Source organism: Dromiciops gliroides, chromosome 4 (genome assembly GCF_019393635.1).
Source record: "Dromiciops gliroides isolate mDroGli1 chromosome 4, mDroGli1.pri, whole genome shotgun sequence".
In the NCBI taxonomy this organism is placed as follows: domain Eukaryota; kingdom Metazoa; phylum Chordata; class Mammalia; order Microbiotheria; family Microbiotheriidae; genus Dromiciops; species Dromiciops gliroides.
In genome coordinates, this window is record NC_057864.1 from 63,996,933 (window position 1) to 64,015,034 (window position 18,102).

The 18,102-nt window shown below is 36.7% G+C and overlaps 1 protein-coding gene across 8 annotated transcripts in view; it reads left to right on the top strand.

Moving 5' to 3' along the window:
- Window positions 1-18,102, top strand: part of DNM3 (dynamin 3) — a 592,171-nt gene that overhangs the window by 445,566 nt on the left and 128,503 nt on the right. For 5 of the 8 annotated variants that reach the window (XM_044000106.1, XM_044000101.1, XM_044000103.1 and 2 more), the window contains 2 exons: window positions 5,802-5,913; window positions 12,551-12,562. In XM_044000106.1, coding sequence (XP_043856041.1) covers window positions 5,802-5,913; window positions 12,551-12,562 — 124 coding nt within the window. Of the gene's footprint in view, window positions 1-540; window positions 2,441-5,801; window positions 5,915-12,550; window positions 12,563-18,102 lie in introns of those variants that run through there. The other 3 variants (XM_044000102.1, XM_044000107.1, XR_006356236.1) reach the window with 2 other exon arrangements.

Below are 18,102 nucleotides of genomic sequence, written 5' to 3' on the forward strand. Positions count from 1 at the left end.
GATGAGACTGTTGACTCCTTTTGGCTGTCACTGCACCTTCTAGTTGTTCACTAACCACCTCTTAAACTTAGAATTTAGAATTTTTGCAGGAAGAAAGTTGATTATCTTATAATGTAGACTTTGTTTTCTTTACTTTAAAAATAACTAGGATTACATTTCTACTTTTCCACTCCTGAAGTACTTCTCTCATTGTCCACTAGCTTTCTAGTATCATTGACAATGGTCTATCAATCACATCTGCCAGTTTTTTACCTACCCACAGATAGAGTCCATCTGGGCCAAGTGGCCTTAAATTCATAAAAGGAACTGGGTGCTATCTTATCATTTTCTTATTCATTATGAGAATCAACTCCTTATTGGCCAGTTTTTGTTCTGACATTTCCAGGACAAAGATTTTTCTCCTGGGAGGAAGACAAAAGCAAAATAAGAGCTTATTATCCCAACCACACTAAGGGGTGGTGGTTCTGTCTCTTCTCTGAATCTTTGCTTTTCCCCACCACAGCTTTTTAAAAATCCCCTGCCTTTTGTGCTTCTTTTCAGAATGCTTCATTTCCCCTAACAACCATGACGTGATGAATGTGTGGAGTGATGAGCCTTGATTACCTTCATCTTCTCTTCCAGAACCAGCCTACACTTGGAATACAGATTCTGTTACTTGGTTGTGCCCAAAATTCCCATTTCTCACATGGAAATGAAAATCATTGCAAAATTAGCCTAACTTTTCATGCTTAAGATGATTTTTAGCATCATTTTTGTTTTACTTGTGGATATTTTATGGCTCACCCTTAAGCACTTTGTTAATACCCTTGTAGTCAATTATTACTTCTTAATGGAGTAGACAGACCCACCCAACTTTCTTTCCTTAGTCTCAACAGCTCCATAACCTAATTCTCTTCTTCCTGCACCAACCTCATATTTCATGAATTTTCCCACACATCAATTCACTTTACCAATTTGCTTTACCATCGAATTTGTTTGACTTAACTTTTCTTATTTTTCTTACCTTATCTTGTCAAATAACCTCTTGTTTTTCTTCTCCTTAAGTCTTTTTCTTTTGGTCTTTTACTCTTTGATTCTCTTTGATCCTGCATCTTCTCAGTTAACCTCTCACAGGAGCCAAAGATATAAGTTGGACCCGGAGATTGTTCTCTTTCAAATTTTCCCCTATTTCCCCTCTCAGAGGCTTTAAAAGTGCAAACCCCTCCAAGTCACCTGCATAATTTCTTTCTCCTACTTATTCAGCTCAAATCCTTTTCTCTTCTTCTACTCCTTCCATAATCCTTTACCATAGGATGGAAATATCTGCATACATAGTTTAAAATCCAAGTAAAATAACCCCATGGGATATTGAATTTAGTTGTAATATAATTTTATAAAAACAAATATATTTCTAGCAAGTGTATCCTATAGTATGTAGAGATGAAATAGAGGTGGTGCTCGCTATCTTTGTCTTGAATTAATGAGAAGAGAGAAGAAAATTAATCAACAAGCATTTATTAAATAGAAAATGCTTTAGGGGAAATATAGTGCTTTGAATCCTATTTCTGACACTAGTTGCGTGACTATGGACAAGTCACTATTATCATTTTGTCTCAGTTCTATCATCTGTAAAATGGTACTGATCATACTATATATACTACCTGACTCACAGGATCATTATGAAGAAAGGTCTTTGGAAATCTCAAAGTGCTATGGCACTGAGAGCTACTGTATAACAATAGCATCAAGTAGGGAGATGAATGCACCCATTCCTCCCTTCTCTTACTTCCAATTCCTGGATCTTTCTGAGTGTTCATATTTGGAGTGAAAGAGGGTGTTGTTGGTTTTTTTGAGGGGAAGGGTTGGGGAAAGAATGGTTAGGATGTTTGATACAGGTGAGTGAAGGATCACAGGATACTTGAGAGATTGGGTGAATGATAGAATTTTGACTGAAAACATTCATTCAGGAGCAGGTTTAGAGGGAAAGATAATATAAATATTGAGTTTATCCAGGTAGAGGTGTGGGCAATTGGATCTATATCTCAGAAAATCAATAAAGTCTAAAAATAAAGACTTGGCATCCTCTTCATTGATAGTTGAATAGAGATCAGAGAGAGAATAAGCTGTGTCTTATTGCTGAGGGGAATGAGACAAAGATCTACTTGTACCATCCTATCCCTTGTCATTGGAATAGAACAAGAGAGTATGGTGGAGGAGGTTAAAAAGTTTCCCCACTGATATTATTAAACTCTGTTTTGTTTGAGGAAGCCCTGAGAATACTTACCTAGTCAGTGGGCATGATACAAAGTAAGAAATACAATGGTTTTCCGATCATAAGTTAGAAAAAAATTGAACTGTGGAAATCACCATCTGTTATCTTCTAAGAGCAGCCTGGCTGAGGGGGAGCCCTTCACTGTCATTGACGGAGAATCCTTGTAGTCCTCCAGTGGAGAGGAGAAAGGTATTTTGTTGTTGTTGTTGTTGTTTTGTGGGGCAATGAGGGTTAAGGGACTTGCCCAGGGTCACACAAGTAGTAAATGCCAAATGTCTGGGGCTGAACTCGGGTCCTCCTGAATCCAGGGCTGGTGCTTTATCCACTGCCCCAGGAGAAAGCTTCTAATAGCAATACCCCTTTCCCATTGTGTATGGAAGACAGATTTGTAGGGGCCACCAAAGATAACATATCAGCTGAACTTTATATCTGAAACAGAGAGCTATCATTATCCTCTGCAAGAGAACAGCTAACCAGAACATCCATCACAATTATTAGACATTAGGAAATACCTGATATTATGTGTTAGATAACTGAATACAAAATAGAGCTAAGCCATGATGCCCATTATGAAGCAGTTGAGATACAAAGTGGCGGACAGGGGAGATTCAGTGTCTGGTGAGGAGAATAGGTGGCTGGCACCAACAATGCCTGGCGTGGAGCAGGACCTATGGAGAGAAGTAGGATGTCATTTCCAGAAGACATAAAGCTTGTTTTATTCTAAAAATTAAAAATAAAATAAATATTTTTTCTAAAAAAGAATACATAGGCATCCTTGCTTGATGGAAGTATTAGCTTTTTCTATCATTGTGCTCTAATCACATGTGTTTATTGCAAATGTGCCCTTCACCATAGGTGCCCTAATGGGAGAATATACTGAAGTGGAAACAGACTTAATGCAGCAAACCCAACCATTAGGCTACAGCAATACCCTAGGTCTGAGGCCAGGAAGAGAGGAACTAGACTTGCAATTTCACTGGCATGTGGGGAATACAACATGTAAACAGTAAGAATCTATATGATTTTTTTTTATGAGAAAGAGACATTCAGTTATGGAGAGCAGGAAAAAGGCTACCCCTATAAAGTGGCTTTGTGAGTCTAGCCTTGAAGAAAGCCAGGAATTACTTCTAAGAAGCAAAGAAGAGGAGGGAGAGTGTTCCAGGCATAGAGGACAGCCTGGGCAAAAGTATGAAGGTAGGAGATGGAATATTAAATGAGTTTCATATTCCAGTTTGGCTGGAATATGAAAAAGATCAGTGATGTTTCTGAAAATGTAGGCTAGGGTCAGATTATGGTAGGATTTAGAAGTCAAACTAAGAAGTTTGTATTTTATACTAGGGTCAACAGGTGAGCACTAAAAGCACTTGGGCAATGGTCATGCTTAGGCTAGAGCTTTAAGAAGATTCCTTTGGCAGTTGTGTGTAAGATAATTTGGAGAAGATGAACTGCTAGAAGGCTGGTGATTCAGCTGGGAAGTTGTTTCAGTAGTGTAGGGGAGGGAGGAAGAGGACCTGGATTTAGAGAATTGACTGAAAGTTCAGCCACTTTGCTGCATACACAAATCCACTCATTGGGGCATACACTACACTGATGCAAACTCCAACTTCTCCATGTTTCCCTGTCTTGTGTGATTCTTGACCTGGCTTTATGAGCCAGTGATCTCCCTGACCGTGGGTCCTCCTTCTAGTGATTTAGCTCACAACCCATCCATGCTCTTTTAAAGATTATGTAGCTTTTGTCCTCATCCTCCTGGGAGTCCTTCACAGAGGTCCACATACCTGCTAGTGGCCTTCCTCTATGGAAGTTGTATAAATGACAATAGGTCACATGGCCTGTGCATTAGTAATTCTTCAGTCTTGCCACGTGCCAGGCTGGCTGTCTTTTCCCGTCACATATCTATGATGGGATCCTTTATCCTGGTTCTGTTGCTCAGTTCTTTATTGGTAATGGATTGTAGCCAACTCTCACCTATTGTGAACCTCTCCATTATGCTTTGGGTGACTAAACTTTTTCAGAGAGCATGGTATTCCAGAACTTATAGTTACATTAGTGTCACTGGAAGGATATTGTTATTTTAAAAGTGAGTCTTTGTTTGGGGAAAAAGCTTGGAGTCATTTAAAGCACTGTGAAATTTCCCAAAGGTAATCCATACCACTTTCTTCTTTCTGTTGTTTTTGGGGGCCTAGATCATTGTCTATATATAGGCTGAGATACTATAGAATCAGTTGTGTGTGTTCAACTATTCAACCATTCGAACCAATATTCAACCATTCAACTACATACCACAGTCTATAAAACAGTAATTTTTATCCATCTAGTTTTCCCCAAACTTTTGAATAATTTTGGATTCCTTTTAGGACACTCTCAAGTATTCAGGGCCTTTTATGAAATAAGCACCAAACAACAAGCAGACTGCAAGCAAGCAGTCTCCACTTCTATGGAGTCCCCCATCAATTTGTATGAGACACAAGACATCCTCCACAACAGCGGCAAACATATTTGGCAACCATAGGTTTCCTGTAATAAACCTTAATTAATGTTAATAATAAAAGGTTCATAGACTTCCCACTTCCCCTCTTCTTCCTATGTCTTCCCAAACATACATACATTTCGTTTCTCCGTAAATTAAAAAAAAATCTTTATATGACAAATATGCATAGTTAAGCAAACAATTTCCACATTGGTTGTATCTAAAAATGTGTGTCTTCTTCTGCAATTTGAGTTTTTCACCTCTTTGTCAGGTGATGGAGATCAGGTTTCATAGTGAGTCTTCTGGAACCATGATTGGTCATTGCACTGATCAGAATTCTTGAATCTTTGAAAGTTCTTTGTTGTTACTTATTGTCATGACCATATAAATAGCTTGGCTGATTTTGTTCCCTTCCATCTGCATCAGTTAATGCAATTCTTTTCAATCTCTTACATAATTTCTTACATTGCAAAAATGTCTTATTAAACTGACATTTATTTAGCACTTAAAGACTTGCAGGGCACTATTGCATGGTGTTAGCTCATAATTGGTTGACCCATTCTCTAACTGATGAGCGTCCTCTTAGTTTCCAACTCTTTGCCACTACAAAATAATTGCCATAAGTATTTGTGTACACATTCGTCTTTTCTTCTCTTTTGTTTGATTTCTGTGGGGAACAAGCCTAATAGTGGTAGAATTCAGTGTGGGTTGGTGAAAAAGGGTTGGTTTGGTGACATTTTGGTCATAGTTCCCAATTAACTTTCCAGAATGGTTGGACCAATAATTCACAGCTCCATCAACAGTGTCTGCCACTGGATCTTAGTAAATAGGATAATAATATGACCAGTCCGTCCTGAATTTTTAGACAAGTCACTTTAGCAGCTCAGTGGCAGGTTTATTGCAAGGGGAAAAAAAAAACTTGAGTCTGGGAGACCAATTAGGAGTCTATTGTGATGGTGAAGGCCTGAACTAGAGTGATGGCCCTCTGAGTAATTAAAAGAGGAATTTAAAAATATTTTAAAAAACTGATTACTGAAGAAATTTGGTTCAACAATGCCTTTTTCCACTGCTTTTTTCCAGGAATGTATACAAGGACTATCGCTTTCTTGAGTTGGCATGTGACTCCCAAGAAGATGTAGATAGCTGGAAGGCATCTCTGCTACGAGCTGGTGTCTATCCTGACAAATCTTTAGTAAGTTGAATATGTCTGATTTTGTTAACTCTATTTAAGACAATACTACATTTAATACATCTTTCTCAATGCATTTATTGTCCAGGCAAAGCTTTATGCTATTTAAATTTAACATAGATCTTCTCTGTTGGATTGCTTGTTTTGGAATTTAATCTTTAAAATTTATCATAATGTCAAAAGATGAGAAAACTTTTTTTGAATTTTCAAAAAAAACCTTTTACCTTATACACAGTACAGTTATATTTGCCCAAAGTATTATGTCTATGGCATACATGCAAACAGGGCTACAGCCCTAGAAAGCATTAATAACATAATTGATTTTACATATCATTTGATAGAATAAATAATTTTACATGGTGTCTGCATCGACTGTATAAATGTATATCCATACAAATGCTTGGACTGAAGTTCCTATTTATGTTGATTCAGCTATTCTCCTCTCACTCACCCAGGTTTAAACCCTCAGAATCATCTTCTATTGCCCTCTCCCTCCTCCCCCATATCTAATATTTTGACAAATTCTCTTCATTCTGCCTCTTGAATATTTCTTACATCTCTCTGATTATCTCCACTCACATTGCCACAATTCCAGTTAATATGGTCATTACCTCTTTCCTGAACTATTATATTAGCCATCTAATTGGTAACCTTACTCCCAGGCTTTCTCCTCTACAATCTATGTGCCATATATCTGCAAAAACAATCTTCCTCAGGCATTCCCTATAAAAAACCCTCCAGTTGTTTCCTATCAGGACAAAATATAAATAACTCAGCTTGGCATTTAAAGCTGTTTACATTCTTATCCTGACCTACATATTTCACATTAAGTGTTTTCCTTCACTCTCCTTACCCACCAAACTAGACTATTCTCTATTCTTCTAACTTATGCCATCTCCTCCTTTGTCCATTCATTTGCTCCAGGCCATCTCTGCATGCCTATAATATTTTCTGTTGTCATCTCCACCTTTCAGAATCTTTATATTTCTTCAAGGCTCAGCTCAGGTGCCACTTTAATCATTTAGGCTTCCCTGATCCTCTAACGTGAAAATTCTATCTTCCTCCTTAAATAGTCTTAGAGCATTTTGCCTACATTTCTTCTATGTCCTCACACTTTACCTTGCAATCGATCAACAAGTATTGATTAAAGACTTATGATACACTCATTATTTTAATGGTATGCTCTCCATACCCTGCCTCTAGTAGAATAGAAAGTGCTTGAGGACAGGGAATATTTAGCATTGTAAGTGCTTAACATGGAATAGACTCAAATTTGCTAAACTGAAGTTCAGATGTAACATGACAGATCGAACACATCATAAGAATAGGATTTGGGAGACCTAGATTGTTTCCAAGTACCTCTGATTTGCTTTGTGCCCTTCCAATTGACTTCTCAGAGTGACAAATGTATTTTCTTACCAGCCAATTAATATTATTGAACAGTAGGAATTTCCCACTGGGTAAGAAAACAGTGAGTTTGAATTTGGATGAAGCAAAATATTCTTTTTCTACCCCCTTAATAGAATAGTGACCAGTCATTTTAAAACAGGCCATGTTTGGGGTCAGCTAGGTGGCACAGTGGATAGAGCACCGGCCCTGGAGTCAGGAGGACCTGAGTTCAAATCTGGCCTCAGACACTTGACACTTACTAGCTGTGTGACCCTGGGCAAGTCACTTAACCCCCATTGCCTCACTAAAAAAAAAACAAAAAAAAAACAGGCCATGTTTAAAAAAAAAGAAAAGAAAAAAGGTCTGTACTGCTAGGTAGAAATATGGCATTTTTACATACATTCAAAGTAAAAATTCTTTTTGATAAGTCATTTTTGTCAAGGATACTGACATATAATTAACATCGGCATTTTAATAATTTAGTTCCAGTCGAAAAATTTAAAAGGTGATTTTACATATATACAGGGTAATATGTGATTTTTCCTATAATATATGAATGCAAATACATAAGTATATGCTTGGCTAGGTGTCTATGTACAAAAATGAAGACGTAATACTGTTAGATTAGAAAGATGTTTTTTGAAATATACATAAATATTCGGTATACACAATACATTGGGTAAAGAATGCCAAATAAATTAGAGGAAACCCTAGGAATGACATTGAAACTAACAGAAGCTTCAGAAGCCTTGCAAACCTTAAGAACAGATAAAATTTAAGAAATGGGGAGATTGATAGATCTATGATTCTTTCTCAAAATACTTTCTGTCTCTTATTTGTTTGTTCCTTTTAACCACAACTGTAGGTGGTATAGTGGAAAGGGCTCTGGGCATGGAGTCTAGAGGCCTAGACTTGTATCATAATGATCAATTAGTTGTATGACCATAGACAAGTTGTCTTACCTCTATGAGTCTCAGTGTTGACATCTGAAAAACAGGAACAATAATGCTTTTACTACCAACAATCACAAGGTTATGGTGAGAAAACACTATGTAAATGTGTTCTAATTATCTATCACAGAAATTCATTATTCAATTGAAACTGCCCTCTCAAAAGTTACTAATGATCTGTTAATTTAAAAAACCCTAATGGTCTTTTCTCAGTTTTCATCCTTCTTGAACTCTCTTCAGCCTTTGATACTATTATCACCGATTCTTGATACTCTCTTCTCTCTGTTTTTTGGGACACTTCTCTCTCCTGTTCTCCTCTTACCTGTCTAATCATTTCTTCTCTGTCTCTCCTGTTGGATCTTCATCCATGTCATGACCTCTAAGTGTGGGTATGACCCCAGCTTCTGTCCTGGACTCTCTTTTCTCTATTATTTCACTTAGTAATCTCATCAGCTCCCATGACTCAATGATTAACTCTATGCATATGAGTATTAGACTTAACATCTCTCTTGACCTCCAGTCTCCCATCTCCAACTGCTTATTATATATCTTGTACTAGATGTCCCATAGATATCTTAAACTCAGCATGTCCAAAACTGAACTTATTATCTTGTCCTCCAAACCTCCTCCTCTTCCTAAGTTTTCATTAACTTCCAAGTTCCCTATAACTGCCATCTTCCCAGTCACTGGGGTTTGCAACCTAGGTGTCATCTTTGATTTCTTACCCTCTCTCAGTGCTTCCACATCCAAGAAGTTGTCAAGTCCTTTTGTATCTACCTTTCTAACATCTCTTGTCTATAATCCCCTTCTGTCTTGTGACTCTGCAACCATCCTGGATCAGACTTTCATCACCTCATGCCTAAACCACTCTAATAGCCTGCTAGTTGGTCTCCTTGCCTCAGCTATCCCTCTCCTCCAAAGAACTTGCTGTTCCTTGTGCATAACACTCCATCTCCAAATGTGAGGATTTTAACTGACTCTCTACCATTTGTGAAACACGTTGCCTTCTCATCTCCACCTTCTACTTTCTCTAGCATCTTTCAAGTCTCAGATAAAGTTTAACTTTCTATGGGAAGCCTTTCTCTGTCCTCTTTAGTCTTAACTCTGAGACTACCCCAGTTGAACCTGTATATATCTTGTTTATACATAGCTGTTTGCTTGTTGTCTTCCCTTATTAAAATAGAAGTTCTTTAAAATTTTGTTTTTGCCTTCCTTTGATTCCCAGAACCTAGCACAGTCCCTGGAAGATAGTAGGTACTTAATAAATGATAGTTGGTTGAGTGATTCTTGAAGCCCAGTAACTAAGTTTTAGAGGGACTGTCTCCTCAACAGATGGAAAATCCACGTTGATGAAATTTCAGATACTCAAAAATTTTAGGTTACTTTTTATTATTATCTCTTTTCAGCTATAAAGTTTATGTTCCCATGATTCTAATCCTTCAGATTCCAGTAGTATTTATGATTCTAGGTTATTTGGTTATACAAAATAATTAATATGTCAAAAATAGTATAGCTAGAAAGTTTCTATTTGATGCTAGGTGATTTTACACCACATTGTAATAACTGCAATGTAAAGATGTAACACTGCTATTGATTTTAATTGATTAATTAAAAAGTCTTCAGAATCATGGAAGTAGTAAAATAGTAATTTCTCCCTAAACTATGGCAACTATACATTCTTATTATAAGAAAAGTAAATGTACTTTCCATGTAACCAAAAGAATATCCTCAAATCCTTTGTCCCAATTCTGGGTTTGGAGAATTAAATCTCCCTAGCTATTGTATCGTCTTCGGGAACCACTTTGTTGTAACGCATACCTCTGGAGTGCCTCCTTGGTGAATAGCATTTTTATTTCAGGAAGGAGAAGGAGAAGGGAACAAGTATTTATTAAGCCCCTACTATGTGCTAGGACTGTGCTAAGTGCTTTGCAAATCATAACATTTTTCCAATAGGGCCACCATCTACCAAATTCCATACTAAAACGGTGACATACATAGCAACATTCCACCAACTAAGGGGTGGGGAAAGAAATGGAAAATCTGTAAATATCAATTAATATAATATTAATATAATGCTGATTGGATATCTTTGTCCACTTAGCAGATAGTATGTTCATGTGACAAGACTAATAGAGCATGCTTTCTCCACAGGCTCACCAACATTTAAACACCCTCTTTCTTTTCAGTTCAGCTAGTACTGCTTCAAATGGAATTCAAATATAACAACATCTTATCCCCCACTGGCCAATTCAGCTTTGTCTTAATGGCATTTTTTAAAAAATGAAGTCAGTGTCAGAGATCTAAACTTAAACTGTTGACACTACAGAGAAATTTTAAGTACTTCTGTTTTGCCACTTCAAGACTATTATGAGTCTCTCACACCAGACAATTGAGTAATTTTTGAACAAAAAGCCAGGGGGAAAAAAGCAAAGTACTGTACTTGTGCATTTTATGTATTTAAAAAACAGGAATCTTTCTCTTCATGACATCATTGTTACCATTGCAAAGTGAACCATCTGCCCCTACAGTGTGAAATCCAGTCATTGCATAATGTACGAAAACACTTGCTTAAATCCCTGAAACTTATTTTAGTAGATCAAAAGCTGCACTGTTGTGGAATGCAATAAACCCCCTCTGTTTGAGGTATTTTCAGTAATGTTGCAATTCTTTGGAGAACTAGGGCCCCATTATTCTTGAAAGTAGTCTCTCGTTTCTGATAAAGCCCAATGTGGAGACTTTTATTGCCTTATTGAAAAGTTGGCATGATCTTTGCAATAGAATCCTGTTTCCCTCATTCATTCCTGTCCCCTTCATTAACTCCTCAGGAAAACTAGGAATGTTAACAAACAGTCGTGTCTATGGCAACATAGTGTTCGACTTTAACTGAACAATACAAAAACCAAAACCAAAAACAAACTGGGCACCTCATTGCACTGATTTATCAGTATCTTTGGATAGTTTTCTTATTCAGTGCAGTTTATGATAGCAATAATAGCCCCTGGATCAGTCAAGGTCTCTGTGGTCTCTAATTAGTATTATTTTCCAGGAAATAACCTTTCTTTGGGGGATTATTGCTTCACCACTGTGTAGTCCCAGAATACCCAGAAGGCTTCTTTTATGTTGTTTTTCCCTCTGTGTTTTTCATAAGCTTAAAACTAGCTGCCAGCTATGTATCCTAACCTGTTATTCTGCCCCATTTTCATCCTATCCCCATTCAGGCTTCCATTTTAGTTCTAGCACTCTCTGCGATATCTTTGTTAGAAATTCCTTTAGGGCCCCCTACAAGACGGTTTCAGAACCATCCCTGCCCATATCCTTTCACTTCTCTCACTCCCCCATAGGATTTGCCCTTGTGAAGACTTGGGCTGCCCTTCTAGTAATGAATCATTGTTTTTATTTTTTAAACCATATGTGAGTTAAATTCGTTGATATAAATCACACCCTTGCAGTTTCAGTTTGAAACAGGATATCCATTTACCAGCTGGCTACTCCTGCTCTCTGCATCTCTATCCAGATCCCCTCCTTTAAAAAATGACTACATCTTTGTGACCAACCTTTCTAGCCCCAGTTTCTGAAATGCGGACTAATGTTTATTCTGGCTATATCCCCACTATATAGTCAGCACTCTCCATACCAGCCCATGGAAAAACTCATAATTAAAAAAAAAATAAAGGAATCATACAGATGTTTGTCGTAACATGTTCTGCTTACTCTACCACCCACTCCTTCCCTCTGCACTCTTTTCCATTTCTTCTTCTTCTTCTTCTTCTTCTTCTTCTTCTTCTTCTTCTTCTTCTTCTTCTTCTTCTTCTTCTTCTTCTTCTTCTTCTTCTTCTTCTTCTTCTAAGCCAAGGATGCAATGTTTGTTTTAAAACACATTGGCTGTCGAAACTTTCCACTCCTTGGCATGTTGGAGGAGGGCTGTCCTAAAAGGGCAAATAGACATGTTAAATGGCTTGTCTTTCATGCTAACAGTTCGCTTATTACCAGTTCATGAGAAGTGGGGGGTGGGAAATGGCTCTTTTTGGCTCTGTCCCCATTCCCAAACTATTCTGAGTAGAAAGAAAGAATCATTTTGTAATCATTTTCTGCCGCTATGAATGTATGATTTCAGTTCATTTTAGTTGACCTTCTGAATTGTCCATTAATTCTGGAATCCTGTGTCTATGTTTGCTGTTAATATGTTGAATTAAGCACCTCATTTTGGTTTTGCTATAGCAAGAGGTTCCACCACTTTGAAACAAATCAAAGTTTAACATATTTCCTTCTTTCTTTTTTTTTCCTTGCGGCTACATGCACAGGGGAACAACAAAGTAAGTTCTTTGTCCTGTTGCAGTTTATGCTTCCCCCCATTTACATTAATCTTGCCAATTTTTTTTGTCAGGAGACCTAGCATTTCTGTGCAGTTTCAAATGACTGTTGTCTGTCACAATGTTCAAATGATATAATGCTTTCAAACATCAGTGAAAAAAATTACTTGTAGTACCATAATGACCCTTCTGTTTCAACATTTTGGAAGAGAAATGTTTAGTGTTCTTCAGGCCTGGTTTATAGGGAAGGTTCAGAGAAGTTGATATTAGGAGGGAATAAAGTGACACTGAGAGCAAAGATTATGAAGGTTTAATAATAAGGACCCTTCTTTGGAAAGGTTACTACAATCTGATGAAACTCATTGCAGCTGGGGTTTTTTGACTAAATATCAAAGCTCCCATGTTAATGGGCAGTTATAAAAACCCCAAACTAGAGTCTTAAATAACAGGATTGCTGGTGTTATTGGCTAAACTGAACTAGATCAGTACTCTAGCTTTGAAGGTGCCTTAAAATGGATGGAGGAGGGTGGGGTCAACATTTGACTTGGCTTCTGCACCCTTGATGCATTCCAGCTGGACAGAAGCAGAAGGGTGTGGGGAATAGAGGGGGAGAATTGAAATGTGTATGATAGATTTTGTGAAACCAGGCAACACATAGAAATGTTGAAAACCATTTTCATGTTGTTCTAGGAGATAAAGTAGCAATTTAATAATTTGCTAAATTTTTCTTCGTAAAGCTTTTATTTCTGATTATCTAAAAGGTGAAAACCTCATACTGTATGCTTTAAAACTTTAACATCATCATAGAGGGGGAAAGATATCCAAGGTGTTGACTTTACTTGGTTTTTCACAGACACTTGTTTGGTGTTTCATCATTTAAGGTTGCTCATTTCAGAATGACTGTTGAATGCACCAGGGATTGAAGTGAATAAGGACCATTTTAAATGGTCCAGCTTGTGTATTGTAACCCAGCTGGAGTTCATCATACTTGCTCCTCATCAGCTCTACGTATAGAATATAAAACAAATGTGGGAAATCATTTGCAGCTTAATTCGATGGAATGTTTGAAAATGCACTGTGTTGAGTAGATGGTTTACATTGAAAATGTGTCACCTTATAAATATCTTGAATATATGAATGGAATATTGACATAACTTCTTATGACCCAGGTAATAATGTGACTAGGGTAAAGTAATATCAGAAGAACAAGATCAGCATTCATTAGGGAACAGGGGGTGAACTGAGCACATTATACTCCTTTTTGAACAAAAGGTATGTAATGAGTTTGAAGGTGGCCTAGAACTTCTAGAAAAGAAAGATGATTATGGTGACTAATATGTTTTTTTAAAAGAAAATGTGATAGGACTATGTGTTTGTTCCAATAGTAGCTACTGCATTACTTTAAAAAACACTCTTATTTCCTGTGTATGAAGGGAATTTTATTTATTTTTTAAAATTTTATTTATTTTTTTCTTGAGTATCAGAAATTTTATTCATTTATAGCATTAGGCTTTTCCTGAAAGGTCACAGATTTGTGAGCAAAGCTTGCTTTTAAATACTGTGATAGAGCATTAATTTCTTTGAGGGGTACAATGGTGTATTTAGAGGGATGGCCTCACAACAAGGAAAACCTGGTTTTAAATCCTTCCTCTCACATATACTCAGCTTTGTGACCTTTACCAAATCACTTAATATCTCAGTCCCCAAAACAACTTTCTAAGACTCTAAGTTGAAGGACAATTGCTATCCTATATTAGTAAAAGTAGTTTTCTACTCTGAGGGGTCCCTAAACAAATGAAAGCACGGCCCCAGTCCTTATCCTTATTAACTCTTTTGAGATATTAGAGTAGTATTTTCCAAATTACTTCTCTTATTTCACTATTTTACTGATAACTGACAAAAGCTGACAAACCTCCAGAAATGAAGTATTGTGCTTCTCACTCACTGGCAGGATTTCTTTATCTATCATAGTTAACTTTGTCATCAAGCATGAATGGGGAGTGTGGTTTTTAGATTAATAAAACATTATGTTAAAAAAACTATTATGAGAATGAACTAATTTTCTAAAAATTATAATAAATAACACAACCCTGAAAATCTGAAATGGATGGAATTGGATCATTAATAATTCAGAAATCACTTCAGGATTTTTTATAGTAAGTGCCCTGAGCAACATAGTTATGAACATCTATTACTGGCAAACCACAGGAGTGCTAGTTAATCGAGAGTTCTGGTTGTTCTATTGCCAGGCAAACAGACTTTATTGTATTTTCTTAAAGTTATGGGAGAGGGTCTTTGGAGAGTATAGTATCATAAAGTTTGAGCTCAAAGAGACCTTAAATATCCTAAGTACATCACCTTCATTTTGTATAGGTGAAGAAAGGAGTCCCAGAGAGTTTAAGTGAGTTGTCTAAGAACTTAAAAGTATTAGACAGTAGAGCCAGGCTTTGAAGGCAGGTCTTTTAATTGAAAAAAAACCAAAAACAACCAAATTCAATATTTTTTTTCAGTATACCATAATACTTTAAAAAATTCTCTATTGCTGTTTTACAATACATTCCTACTTGATTTTTTATTATTTAAAAATTAGATATTAGTTATTTATGAATATGAGCCTGTTGTGAAAATATACTTTGTTTATACATTGAAAATAAGCAAGTTATGGTGAACACAGACCCTTGCATGAGCGAGTTTATACACATAACCAACAGCACATCTGTATGCTATTTTCTTTTAACTTACAATTTCAGCATAAGTGGAATGCATTGGAATACAAGCCATGTAGTCTCCAGAGGAGAGAACTAAATTTTTAGGCATTTCGATCCTGCTCTCCTCACTCATACTGGAAAGAAATTCTGTCCAAAAATGTCACCAGGACAGTATATATGACTTGTTACCTTTCATTAGCCAACGGTTAAAGGTGACTCAAGTTTGTTTTCTCAAAACTCACTCTCTTTAGTAATTGAAAGGGGGAGAAAAGGAGAGACACGAGGCATTTGTTAAGCACCCATATGTGCTTAATAACAAGGTAGATGTGCTAATTAAGCACATTTTATTGAGACCTTTATTTGATTTGTTTTCCATTGGTACCTCCACTACTAAAAGTATAAGATGAAAGCTTCCAGCACATTAGATAGATACATTGTAAAAGTTTCATAGGGAAGTACAGAGAAGAACTGAACCATCTGAGAAGAGATTGGAGAGGATGTGATGTGTCAGTTAAGGAAATACACATACCAATGAAATCACAGATTTCTGAAAGTATTAATATCATGTTGTTGGGTTTTTGCAACATGGCTAATATGAAAATGTTTTGCATGATTTCATATAAATAATGTATATCATGTTACTTGCCTTCTCGATGGGTAGGGGAGGAGTGGCAGAGAGGGAGAGAAATTGGAACTCAGTTTTTTTTAAAAAGGATGCTAAAGACAAAGAAATAAAAAAAATTAAGTATTAAAATCTGCAAAATTTCTGATGTCAGCTAGCTATGAGAGGCTATGATTATACTGGATAAAGATCAGGCCTTGGAGATAAGGAGACCTGCATCCAAGACCTATCTGACATAAACTGGCTGAACAACCTTGGGCAAGTTATTTAACTTCTCCCCTTAGAAAGCCCCAGGAAAGGGGCAGCTAGGTGGCACACTGGCTAGAGCACTGGCCTTGGATTCGGGAGGACCTGAGTTCAAATATGGCCTCAGACACTTAACAATTACTCGCTATGTGACCCTAGGAAAGTCACTTAACCCCAATTTCCTCACCAAAAAAAAAACAAAAAACAAAAACCAACAACAACAAGAAAGCCCCAGGAAACTCTCTAAGACTATCAGTTGTAACCATACTCATCTGTATTCAAAGTGTCAGTTTCTCATGGGTAGGTTCCTATGCCAATTGAATCATAGATCTACTCCTCCCCCAAACCTACCCACTCCCCCTACCAAAAAAAAATCAAACCCAACCCTAGGGGGCAGCTAGGTGGTGCAGTGGATAAAGCACCAGCCCTGGATTCAAGAGTACCTGAGTTCAAATCCGGCCTCAGACACTTGACACTTACTAGCTGTGTGACCCTGGGCAAGTCACTTAACCCCCATTGCCCCACAAAAAAACAAAAAAAAACCCAACCCTAGATATATAGCTATAAAACACATAGAGTTCAAAGTGGTGAATATTCTTCTAGTACTCCAATAAAGTGAAACGGATTAATCCATGTGCCATCAATGTTGAAAGCATTATGTGAGAAAAAATATAAATCAGTCTTCTCATCTTATAGGTGTAGAAACTGAGACTGAGAAATTAAGTGATGAGTAGAAAACAGATCTTTTAACTCTCTGCCCAATGCTCTTTTCTCTTTCTAATGCTCCCTCTTTTTATAGGGTATTTTGTATTTCACACAATACTTCTTACTATCTCAATGACAATGCTTTTTAAAAATCCGTCTACCTTACTATTTGTTAAGTTTAAATTGCATTTTGGGGATAAAATACTCAAGACTATAAGGGAAATCCCCATGACAGAAGTTTGCTTGAATTTATGTTATGAATGTATAATGGCTACAAGGGTCCCAGATCCACTTTCTTCTTCTTTGGATACTATTGTTTTAATTTTTTCTTTTGCTTTTAAAAAAGCAAAATTATTTTTAAGAGATCAGTTACTCAGGAAAAAAAAATGTTCTTGCCAGGTCCATTACTTGGTTTTCCCCCTTGAAAATGTTTTACTGTTGGCATAGTGACACCCTTAATTGCTTAGGTTAGAGTCTCTATCTCCTGCCTGGATAAATTTCACTGGATCAGGGATTTGAGTTCAACTGTTTTGTTAAAAGGATCAGACATCTGGGATTGTCTGAGTCAGTCTTAGGAATGTGAATATATATTTTCAACTCCAGGGTGATTTTTTTAAAGGAACACCAGTGTGATTCAGTATTAGTTGAGTTCTTCCCTAATTTTCCATCTGAAGAGTGACATTTCAAAAATATAATCTAACTTTAAATAAAAAGGAATCTCTACTTTTTTTGTCCTGCCTCCCCACTAAAAAGGCTACCCTGCCTTCTTTAAATGTGCTCCTTTATTACCTTCACATTCCAAGTTCATCTTTATATTTGCCCCCCTTTTGTTTATATTCCCCCAGTAAAGCAGAGAGAAAATTCCAAAAACTTAAATGAAGTGTTCTCTCTTTTAAACATAAAAAGGTGATTCTTGAACTAAGTATAGATGCTAAACGATTAAATAAATAAGCCTTTTCAACATGATGGAGAAAAGTTTCAGGAATAGAATCCTACCAGAAATGTTCTCAAATTTCAGATTGATTTTGGTAGAGGAAATGAGTTGTTTCACATATGTTAGTACTAGATGAAAGAACAGTAAGCTCAGAAAGGAATGCTTCAAATGTTAATATGTGAAGAAAAACAGACTAAATTAAACTATTTCCCTTGTGACCTTTTCAAATAGCTTTAAAGGAAAAATTTACAATCATTTTCATAAAGCTTGGTCATTTCCAACTGAAGGACAGTTATTTTTCCCAGCAGCAGCACAATGGTGACTGCAC